General features: G+C 46.4%; 1 protein-coding gene across 2 annotated transcripts in view; it reads left to right on the forward strand.

Moving 5' to 3' along the window:
- The window catches only part of MTMR2 (myotubularin related protein 2), a 62,833-nt gene extending 52,001 nt beyond the window's left edge, over nucleotides 1-10,832 (forward strand). For both annotated transcript variants that reach the window (XM_054518082.1, XM_036382893.2), the window contains 6 exons: nucleotides 1,943-2,128; nucleotides 3,005-3,211; nucleotides 4,766-4,858; nucleotides 6,230-6,343; nucleotides 7,723-7,899; nucleotides 8,852-10,832. In XM_054518082.1, the coding sequence (XP_054374057.1) occupies nucleotides 1,943-2,128; nucleotides 3,005-3,211; nucleotides 4,766-4,858; nucleotides 6,230-6,343; nucleotides 7,723-7,899; nucleotides 8,852-9,013 (939 nt within the window). In that variant the 3' untranslated portion in view covers nucleotides 9,014-10,832. The remainder of the gene's footprint in view (nucleotides 1-1,942; nucleotides 2,129-3,004; nucleotides 3,212-4,765; nucleotides 4,859-6,229; nucleotides 6,344-7,722; nucleotides 7,900-8,851) is intronic.
- The last annotated feature ends 536 nt before the right edge of the window (nucleotides 10,833-11,368 follow it).

Here is an 11,368-nt window from a genome sequence, read left to right on the forward strand (position 1 = left end):
ATCTGAGACTTTTATACCTTCACTGGTATCTGTAAGATATCACGTGTGACTGCTGATGATCCATTATATTAATTTACAATGGGAAATGACATTGGAAAGGAAAAAAAAATTGAAGTAGTTCTGAGGTCAGACTCTAGCAGCCTACACCTTGTGTATCACCATTTTTCAATTCACGTGGTTGAAAGACTGCTTCCTCCAACACGGCTCAGAGCCCTGTCCAATCTGACCTTGAACATTTCCAGGAATGAGGCATCTACCACTGTTCTGGAAAACCTGCTCCAGTGTTTTACCACCCTTATTGTGAAAAAATTCTTCTTTATGTCTAGTCTGACTCTACCCTCTATTACTTTCAAACCATTACTGCTTGTCCTATCATAGCAGGCCCAACTAAAATATCTGTCCCCATCTTTCTTATAAGCTTCTTTTAAGTACTGGAAGGCTGCTATAAGGTCTCTCCAGGGCCTTCTCTTCTCAGCCTTTCCTCACAGGAGAGGTTCTCCAGACCTCTGATCATCTTTGTGGATTTGATCCAACAGGACCTTGTCTTTCCTGTGCTGGTTCCCCAGAGCTGGACACAGCACTGCAGGTGGGGTCTCAGCAGAGCAGAGCAGAGGGGCAGATTCCCCTCCCTGGCCCTGCTGCCCACGCTGCTTTGGATCAGTCCAGGACAGGATTGGCTGCCTGGGCTGGGAGTGCCCATGGCTGGGCCATGTCCAGCTTCTCACCCACCAGCATTCCCAAGTCCTTCTCAGCAGGGCTGCTCTGATCTGTTCATCCCCCAGCCTGAGCTGATGCAAGGGGTTGCCCCAGCCCAGGTGCAGCACCTTGCACTTGGTCTTGTTAAACTTCATGGGGTTCCCATGGACCCACTTCCTGAGCTTGTCCAGGTCCCTCTGGATGGCACCCTATCCTTCAGGAGTGTCAGCTGTACCACTCAGCTTGGTGTCATCTGCACACCTGACGAGGGTACACTTGATCCTTCTGTTTGTGTCACTGATGAAGATATTAAACAGCACTAGTCCCAGTACAGACTCCTCAGAGATGCCACTTATCACTGCCTGGGCATTGAGCAATTGGCCACTACCCTCTGGATGTGATTATCCAGTTTCTCATTCATCAAACTGTCTGTCCATCATCCCCAGTCTAGAAAGAAGGATGTTGTGGGGAACTGAGGCTTTACAGCCTCAGTTCAAGGGCTTTACAGAAGTCCAGGTAGATGACACCCATAGCCCTTCCCTGTCCGCTGCTGTAGTCTCTCCATCATAAAGGCCACTGGGCTGCTCAGGCAGGATTTGCCCTTGGTGAAGCTGTGCTGGCTATCCTGAATCAGCTCCCTGTCCTCCACATGCCCTAGCATATCTTCTAGAAGGATCTGTTCCATGATCCTGCCAGGCACAGAGGTGAGGCTGACATTTCAGTAGTTCCCAGGGTCCATCATTCTACCCTTCTAAAAATTGTGTTCCATGCCATCACTTTAAGCTTTGTTTTAATGGTGGAGCTGCTTTGTTGCAGTAAAGATCTTTTTTTTTCTTTTTTCTTTTTTTTTAATCTGCCTTTCCCACTACTTAGGGAAGGCAATTAGTGTGTGGGTTATCCTCCTCTGTAATAGTATGGTAAATTTTTAAATGATAGATTAGCAAATGTAATGAGTTAACAGCTTGAATGGGGATAAATTATAATTACAGAGGAAAAGAAGGCTTGTAATGTGATATTCTTTGGTAAAAATTACAGCATTCATTAGGTATTGCAGAAGAAAGACACAAAGTGTGTGCCTGCACATGTTTTCTCCCAGCTGTAAGATAAAGCCAATGGTTTTTGCCTGCTTTAGATAGCCCAGCCACTGTGGTATTTTGTCAGCTGCTATTTGCTCAGGACAAATGACTGGGATAAAGTACAAAATGTGATTTTCCTTAATGATTTGTATGTGAATTTTGTTCATCAGGCTAAAGGAGGGGGCTATGAGAGTGAGGATGCCTATCAGAATGCAGAATTAGTGTTCCTGGACATTCACAACATTCATGTTATGAGAGAGTCACTGAGAAAACTGAAAGAAATTGTGTATCCCAATATCGAGGAAACTCACTGGCTGTCTAATTTAGAGTCAACTCACTGGCTGGAGCATATCAAGGTATGCATGTCTGCATCCCCTGCACGTGGCTGAGCAACCACAAGTCCTTACCAGTCTGGGAAAGATATCCAGAGTCAACTCCAGGATTTTCAGTTCCTTGTAAATGTAAAGACTTATAATTTGTTTTCTATTTATAAGCGTTTAAAACCGCAGTTCTTGGAGTGAGGAATCTTAAGGAGATGAAAAGAGGGACAAGGGAGGGGGCTGAAATACTGAAAGATGCTGTTTTGGAAGTGAAGGATGTTCCTGGATGACATGTAGCTGTGAAAGCTCTGCTTAGAACTCAGGAGTCACAGAGTTTCCAAGTTCTTGGCTCGGCTCCTTGACATCCTGGCATTATTGTGTGGGCCAGACAAGCAAATGCTGGGAGTTTGGGCCCTCTCAGCCTTTCAGGAATCCAAGCAGAGTCAGAATAAGGAGGCAAAATGCTTTGGCTTCTCCAGATGCTGGAACATTTCAAATAATGTTCTTTTCTAAAAATGTCCAGCTTACACTGTTGCTCTGCTGATGCAGGCAGGGGTAGATCTGCGCCTGGGGCAGCTGCAAAGTGATGGCCTTTCCTATCAGACACAACATGCTCCTGCATTTAAATACTGACTTGTCCAAGGACTGAGTTTCATGCAAGGGCTCTTCTACAGTTGTGCCTACACTACAGTTTAGTGCCTACATCTACAGTTCAGATGTGTCGTCATCTTGCTGGAATAGAAAACGTGTTCATCAGTTTTGCCATCCTAGTTATAAAGTAGTTGGAACTGATTTACCATTCTTCTTGAGGCAAGCAGAGCCCTTGGTTTGTCCTGTGCTGTCACTAGCCATTTTTCATTTCTAGTTTCTGTTCCAAAGAGATTTTGTAATGTGTTTCTTCCCTTGTCCTAGCTCATTCTTGCTGGAGCCCTTCGGATTGCTGACAAAGTGGAGTCGGGGAAGACATCGGTGGTGGTGCACTGCAGCGACGGCTGGGACCGCACAGCGCAGCTCACCTCGCTGGCCCTGCTCATGCTGGATGGCTACTACCGCACCATCCGGGGCTTCGAGGTGCTCGTGGAGAAGGAGTGGCTGAGCTTCGGCCACAGATTCCAGCTGGTGAGTCACTAGCCCATGGAGGGCACTGAACAGAATGTTGTTGTCCCTCTTGAAGGACTTTAGACAAGTTTAACGTTTCCTGTGGCAAGTTTCCTGGCTGAACTCACAGAAGAGAGGTGAACGCCGAACCTATAATTCCATTCACCTCTTAACCTCCTTGGGACTGTATTGGTTAGATACAGGGAACAGGTGGTATTTAAATGGTATCTCAGGTGTCTGACTGATAATGTCATGTTCCCATGCTTAGCCTTAAGCTAGCAGTGTGCTTTGGGTTCAGTGCTGGCATTTCTGCTGGCAGCTGGCAGAGACCACTGGGCATTTTTTGTCTTTATTTCCAGTTCAGTCCATTTTCTCAGGCTACTTGAGCACCATCATCTAAGAAATACTTTTGTATTGAAGAGGTTTGGGAATTTGTATATAGCCTTGACCTCACATTTTCTTCAAGCACACTTTATTTTTGGAGAGGCTTCTAATTATTTAGGTGAAAGAGGAGCAGCTTGAGCCTGGACCAAGAGTAGTGTGTGGTTTTGCCCTAGCAGTTGGCAGAGAGGCAGCTTTGTGGGCTTGTGACACAGCAGTTTGTTATGGGTTGCACTGATGGGAATTGAGAGAGCTTTTCAGTAGTATCCTTTCAGTCTTGTTGCCATTGTGTTTTGCTCGTAGCTGTTCTCTAGTGGTTGTTAATTTTGCAAGGGCTAGGACAAGGTCTGTGTGGAGCACTTGCAGTGGTGGGTTGCACTGTCAAATGCTCTGAGGAAGGTGGGGAAACTGAGGCACTAATGTGACTGAGGTTCTGCTGTAGCAAAATTTGTTATCTGGTATTTGAGCAATGAGTGTTTTAGCTTCTTCACTCTCTAGGCAAGGAAGATACCAACATTATTTCCTTCGGTGAGGGGAAAACAGTTTTAGGGATCTCTGTTACTTTGACATTCTTATTCTATCTTTGTGCAGTACTTGGGGCTCCCAGGTAATGTATAATCATTAATGATGTACTGTGCTAGTTCTGAGGAGTCGTGCCTCACATGTGCTGGCCACACAGCACGGTCAGGGTTGGAGGCTGCCTCTGGGAATACTGTCATTGCTGCCTCTCTGGAGGTGGCAGGAGATGGGCTGGGCTGGTGTTTGTACAGCTCTTGGCAGCCGCGAGGTGTTGCGTGACGGGTATCACCGCATGCTGTGCCTGTAGGTAGTGCTTGCATCCAGCACCCTCTACTACTGAAGTAGCCAGGACAACAGCTGCAACTGAAGCAAAAAGCATTCTCATTTTTCTTCCTTCTGAACTTTAGCTATTAACTGAAATCAGTGCCAGCATAGCATCTGGAGCCTCTACTCAAACAACTCTTGTTTTAACTTAGCATGAAAATATCCCCATAAAGAATTTTCACTTCAAAGACAAAGAGAGTAGCTGTCCTTTACTCCTTTACCCACTGATATGGACAAAGCAGTATCAGGACTCATTTGAAGTTTTTTAAAGCTGTTGGTAAAGGTTTAGGGGACTGAGAGCAGGCCCCATGAAGCCCTGTGTGACTCGTGTTCTTTGTCCTGCTGTTTCAGAGAGTCGGCCACGGGGACAAGAACCACGCGGACGCGGATCGCTCTCCCGTCTTCCTGCAGTTCATCGACTGCGTCTGGCAAATGACGAGACAGGTACACTGCTAGGTGGCACCCGTGTCCCCAGAGCCATGCACAGTGCACCGAGACATTGTCTGGTGTCTGGACACTGGAATGGTTTCTAAGCTGACCTCTGCAGGCTCTCCTTCCTGGGCTTGTACTCTTGCTTCGATGCTGTCAGCAGGCTTTTTGGGAGTCTGTGTAGCACAGAGCCTGAAAGCAATTGCTAATATAAGTCCCTAGCACAATGGGTGTAACAGATCCCTGTTGCCCCTGCTCAAGCTGATCCTGTAACATGTTCCATTTTAACTTCTTCTGAAGGCAAATGTACTGCTCCCAATTCATAATGTGAGGTACAGAGCTGAGTGCCTCACTTCAGACCTGGCGATGGCAAAGGTACAGTCCAGGAGAGTTCCCCTGTGTCTGGGAGATTTTTCCCCAGGCACGTGGAACCTGGAAGGTTTTTTTGGATCTTCTGTGACACAAAAGTCAGCTATGATCAGACAGTTCACTGAAAAAAAGCTAGGCTCACCCTGAGTTAAACCAGGAGGAATGGAAGAGGATGGCACTATATATGGAAGAAAATGATGCCACTACATATGGCACTGTACTACATCCATGCAGAGAGAAGAGGAGGCTTTACTATCATCAAAAGTCACTTTCATCGTGGTCTGCTTGGATTGCTCCTACAGCTGGGCATCCTGACCTGCAGCTGATGAGGTCAGGATGTCACAACTGGGGCAGCCTGGGAAGAGGGCGGTTGTGAGGGAGGAAGGCCTCCTGCTCTCCTCTCCATCACCCCTGCATGTCTTTGCAGTTCACTGCATTTATTCTTATTGGCCCTCTGAGGAGCTTCAGTTGTCCCTGTCTCAGGGACAGATTGATTCTGCACAGAACTCAGCAACAAACATGGCCTGTGCCCATAGACCTTCTGCTCCTGCTGACCTCTGTCACAAGATGCCTCCCTGCTGTTCCTCTGGGGAGTGCTGTGTTAGGCACCCAGGCTATTTCCATTTGGCCCTGGGAAATTTCCACTTTTTGAATATATTTATTTCACATGTGCCTTTTGTTCACAGTCTGGCTGCATGGCTTGTCATGAGGGACAGGCATAGAAGAGCAAGCTTCAATTTTAAGCAGCACGGAGTGTACATAAACACAGTGCTCTGACCCCTCAAACCTCTGGATTTTGCTCAAAATTCCTCTCTGAACATGCAAAGCAGCTTTCCAAGAGGGAAACTCTTGCTCCTGGAAGGAGCAAATATGACCCTGAATATCCAGCTAGGCAGGGAACAGGGACAGATCCTGTTCTGGAAATCAAGAAGCCAACTCCTTACCAAGACCACAGCATGGGAGAAAGTTTATTTTCATGTTTTAAATCCTAAACGAATTTTCTATTTCTGCCTGAAGTTTCCTACAGCATTTGAGTTCAATGAGTACTTCCTGATCACCATCCTGGATCACCTGTACAGCTGTTTGTTTGGGACCTTCCTGTGCAGCAGTGAGCAGCAGAGAGTGAAGGAGGTAAGACAGCTTCTCTCCGAGGTAAAAGCCTGTTCCTGATTGCTTTAGCTGGCCAGATATTGCTACAGAAGCTGGTTCCTCACTCAGAGATAGTTGTAGATGTGAGGCTGGGACTTGGGGGATTTTTCTCTTTGCATAAACTGCTATCTGTTGGAGGCTTCATGTTTCAGAGCAGCACCATCTCCTTTCTGGACACACTGTCTACTTCCAGTTAGTCACTAGTGGTTGAATAGCTCCTGGTACTCCCAGGTAGTGGAAATGCAGCTTTGCTTTGAACTTCAGTTTACTGTAACCTTCTCTGTGGGAACTGGTGCTTATTTGTCATGCCTTGTCTTTGAGGTGATCCCTTTAGGGTGCTTTTAACTACCTAGTGTGTGCTGTCATTCTGCACACAGAGGTTACAGCAAGTAACTGGTCTTTATGTGTGTTCTTGCTGTGCTTGCATCTTCCCAGGAGAGGACAGCTCTCCTACTATTATTAGGGACATGCCTCTCTGTCCTGCCACAAGCCAGCTTTGCCCTGCAGTCTGGCCAAGGTTTGTTTGCCCAGAGAGGAGTGTAGAGATGTGTACATCCAGACCCAGTCTGGAATTAGAAGGAAAACAATGGCATTTACTCTGTCTCACCTACCTAAGGATGAAGCATTCTGTCACCAAAGGCTGCAGCCTAACAGCACAGAGGTACATGAGGGCAGTGCTGTGTGGACCTGATGTGATTACATGTGGTAGAACATCAGTTAAAAATAATCATAAAAACTAGATGGAAAATAAAAGTGATAGCATTTTACTATTGTGAAATCAGTGTCCCTGTTTCTCTGGAGTCCACAGTGACTGAATAATTACCATTTCCAGGGAAGAAAATCTGCATGCTGTTTGCACATGAGTTTGGGTTTTTTTAAAGGCCTCAGCCTAGTGAAGTACTTAATCTAGAAAGTACTTCAGCACTGGTTTCAGTGGGAGTATTCACAGGCATAATTATTCCACTAGATCAGGGCCTAAGTCAAATGTTTTCTTTTTTTCCTTTGCAATTAAATACACCAGCAAGTCCTCCAGGAGCACTTCAGAGAAGTGAAGTTTAACTAAAGCACCAGGAGCTCACATGCCAGTGTCCCCTTGCTGTAGCAGTGGTGATTCCTGATCTGTGTTGACAGCTGGGTGGGTCAGAGGGGTTGTTCTGTGCCAGGGCGTGTGTGCCTGCCTGCATCCATGTTCTTCGAGTACAAGAACCACCACATCAAAAGAACAGTTTTGGGGGTTTTTTTAAGCTACAAAAACCAACCAGCTCCATATTAATGACAGGCATATGTCTATGCTGCTACAGTTTGTAGATAGCTGGGATTCGTATGGCAAATAAAGCCTCCTCCACCCCCTTCCCTTACAGAGCCTTCCAAAAAAGACTGTATCACTTTGGTCTTACATCAACAGCCAACTGGAAGACTTTACTAACCCCTTGTACGTGAGCTACTCCAACCACGTCCTGTATCCCGTGGCCAGCATGCGCCACCTCGAGCTGTGGGTCGGCTACTACATCCGCTGGAACCCCAGGATGAAGCCTCAGGTACGCCTCTTCCCACTCCTGCTTCCCTCTCTGCTAGTACCAATACTGTTTCTTTCGGGGTCAAGAGCTTTAGGTAATGTACAAACTTATGCTTAAATCTGAAAACAAACACCTAAATTCAAATGCCAGCAAGAGCAAGCACCACCTAGAGCTGCCTAATGCAGGTGCCCAGCTGGACATCACCACCTTGTGAAATCTGCAGAAATCTCTCAGCGATCTGGGAGATTTCTCACTGAGAATGTGGGAAAAAATATCGGAGTTCTCTTTACAAAAGTTCTTAAAACCCCTAAGACTTCTCTGAATGTGGGGTTCTATATGGGAATTTCGGGGCTGTATTTAAATTACTGTGATGGGAACCTGCTGCTTGCTCTGGCTGCCTGAGCCAGCAGGGAAGCTGGCTTGCCCAGGGCAGGCACCTCAGACTAGCAGTCTGAGCATGACCCTGAATGCTGACATCACTTTTTAGTAGAAAGGGACAAAAATTCCCAATTGCTTCAGTGCCTGTCTGCAGGTAGCAGTTTTGCAGATCTGCAGCGTTAGAGACAGGAACCCAGCAAACACTTTGCAGTACTGACTGTTCAACAGTCAGAACTATGTGAAAATATTTAGAAGAATCTGGCTGGGTTTTTTCCTCCCAAGCCCCTGAAATTATGTCCAGGCTGAGATGCCATGGCCCGTGTCTCCCAGAAATGTCAGAGATCAGAGTCTGGCAACTGTCATCTTTCAAAATACATACAGACTGTTTTGTTTAGCCACCATTGCACTGTGCTTGTTGGATCCAAATGAGCAGCCAAGAGCCAGAGCAAGCACTCAGATACCTGTGGGCTGGAGACTGATGACACTCATCTACCTCCTTCCCCTATAGCTGTCTGTTTGGTCAGCAGCAGCTTTGTGCTTCAGTCTCCCTCTTCCACGCTGACCTCCCAGTGCTCAGCCACACATTTCCTTGCAGGAACCTGTTCACAATCGCTACAAGGAGCTTCTGGCCAAGCGGGCTGAGCTGCAGAAGAAAGTGGAGGAGCTGCAGAGAGAGATCACCAACCGTTCCACCTCATCCTCGGAGCGCGCCGGCTCTCCCGCACAGTGCGTCGCTCCCGTACAGACAGTTGTATAATAGGGACTTTTTTTTGCTGACTACCTTCCCAGGACCATGGAGGGGCAGCTTTTCTGAAACCTCCTGGATTTCCAACATGGTGCCTGGGAGATGCCAACTTATTTATTTATTTCTCTCCAGGGTAATTTATTAGTACTGTAGCACTAGAGAAAGCTTAAAGCAAAAACCAACACAGACAAGACCCCCTATGCAATTACCCTTCTCAGTGGCTAGCTTATATTGCACTTGCCACCTGCAAGAAGCCTGGAGCTTGCTCTTTGTTCACTGATGTGCTGGAAATCACTTGGCTTGAAAGAGTCTGTGCACGAGCATGAAGTACTGTGGAGGAAAAACATCTGCTCAGAAGTTTGAAAGGCCAAACCTGACTTTGTATTGGAGCCTCAGATGCAGCTGTGCCATCACACACCCTCCTGCACAGCAGAGTCAATGAGGGCATTTGCCAGCACGCCTGGAAACAAGCAACAGCAGTGTCTGAAACAAGTCATTCCCTTCACCTCAATCTAGATCATAGGAAGCCATGTAAATGATGCCTTACTTAAAGAAAGGGCAGCTTCTCCCAATAAAACACTGCGGTAGAGGAGTAACAATACAGGACATGATTTTGTAGGACAACGTTTACTTCCATCTCTGCAACTTTAGAATCTCATGGTTTACAGTGGGTGTGCCAGGATGCAACTTAAACACCTTTATTTCACAGGGGGGAGCAGAGTGGGCTCCCCTGGCTTTCCACGGCTCCTCTGGCCTCCAGTGCCTCATAGTCTTTAGGGGGGAAAGGTAATGGAATACCAAGGGGCACCTGTGAACTGCTGGGATCAGCCATTACATTTTGCTTGGGTAAGCATAATCAGCAATTTTAATGCTTCTGTGCAGGGTTATTGTGGTGTACTTATGGTATTTCAGCTTTCTGCTAACTAATGGAAGCAACTGTGCATCAACCAAAGACGCCTTTTTGCCTGCATTGCAACTGCTGCTTTAGGTTTTTCTGGCAGACTGAACAGCTTAGCCATTTTCGAAACCCTACCTTTTTCCTCATAGTCTGCTTCAAGAATTGGTGTCACCCAACTAAACTCAAGCTGAAATTGAATTTTAATACAAAAATTTACTGTAGGGGATACAACACATACTTGGTGAACCGTGACTGCCTCCTTGCTCTTCCACACAGGTAAGCACGGGGTTGCAGAGAAGGGCTCTCGGAGCAAAGGCAGTTAAGTATGTGCAAGGCTGCTTCTCCCCATCTCTGCTGAGGAGAAGGGGTACTGCTTGGTGTGGGTTCCTGTGTTGCTCTTTCAGCACTGGATCCCAGAGTGTGGTCACCTGTTTAATATAACTGTCAGCTGCTTCACTCAGCTGCTATTCCACTAGAGAGGGATTTTTGGAGGGACCATAAGAGCAGACCTATTCCCACCTAAGAAATGGCCTTTCAAAAGCCACATTCCTTCCAAGGTAGTTAGCAGTCACTTCCTCCTGCAGTCTCCAGTTCTGCCTGCTCTACTGCTGCAATCACCACTCCGTGCTTACAGAGAAATCCAGAGCCGCCTTCCGACAGGATGAGTAACAGGCTGCACAGCATCACCATGGCTGTTATGGGGTGGCCTGTCACAGTATGGTTCAAAAGTGCAAAGAATCCACACAAAATACTTCCTAAGGACTCAGATTTGCTTTGAGGTTAAAGGGGAGGTCTGCTCTTACCTACAATCACTATATAAGATGGTTTAAAGCGTTATTCTGTATTAGCAAATTGACTATGTGTGTATATTTTGTTTCTTGATGAAGGCTGTTCGATTTCCTTAATGCTAATAAAAACAGATAAATAGATAAAGTTCCTGTGCTCTTATTTTCAACTATGTGGTTTTCCAAAGGACTTGCACAACATGCAGACATTAAATAAATAGCACTGCAAGTTCAGTGTGTGAAATCCAAATCTCTCTCATTCTTCTGCAGAGGGTCTTTCAAGTTGCTAATGTTAAAACTCTGAAGTCTAAAATGACAGAAAACCAAGATTCATCTTTGGACAAGTTTCATTTATCCTGTACAGACCAGCACTCAGCTGTCAGTATTATAAAAACAGAATCACAGAATGGTTTGAGTTGGAAGGGACCTTCAAAGATCATCCAGTTCCAAACCCCCTGATTGGCAGAGACACTTTCCACTAGACCAGTGCTCAAAGCCCCAGCAAACCTGGCCTTGAATACTTTCAGGGACAGGGCTATCTCCAGAGGTCCTTCCCAAGCAAAATGACCAAGTGTAAGTTTCAGCTACTGATTTTTCAGGACTCCTGGCATGAGCTGCTCTTTAAGTGGTTACTCCCACCATACCTGGTTAGCAGCATCTAACAGCAGCTAACCCCTTATGAGC

The sequence above is a fragment of the Molothrus ater genome, chromosome 2, assembly GCF_012460135.2.
Source record: "Molothrus ater isolate BHLD 08-10-18 breed brown headed cowbird chromosome 2, BPBGC_Mater_1.1, whole genome shotgun sequence".
In the NCBI taxonomy this organism is placed as follows: domain Eukaryota; kingdom Metazoa; phylum Chordata; class Aves; order Passeriformes; family Icteridae; genus Molothrus; species Molothrus ater.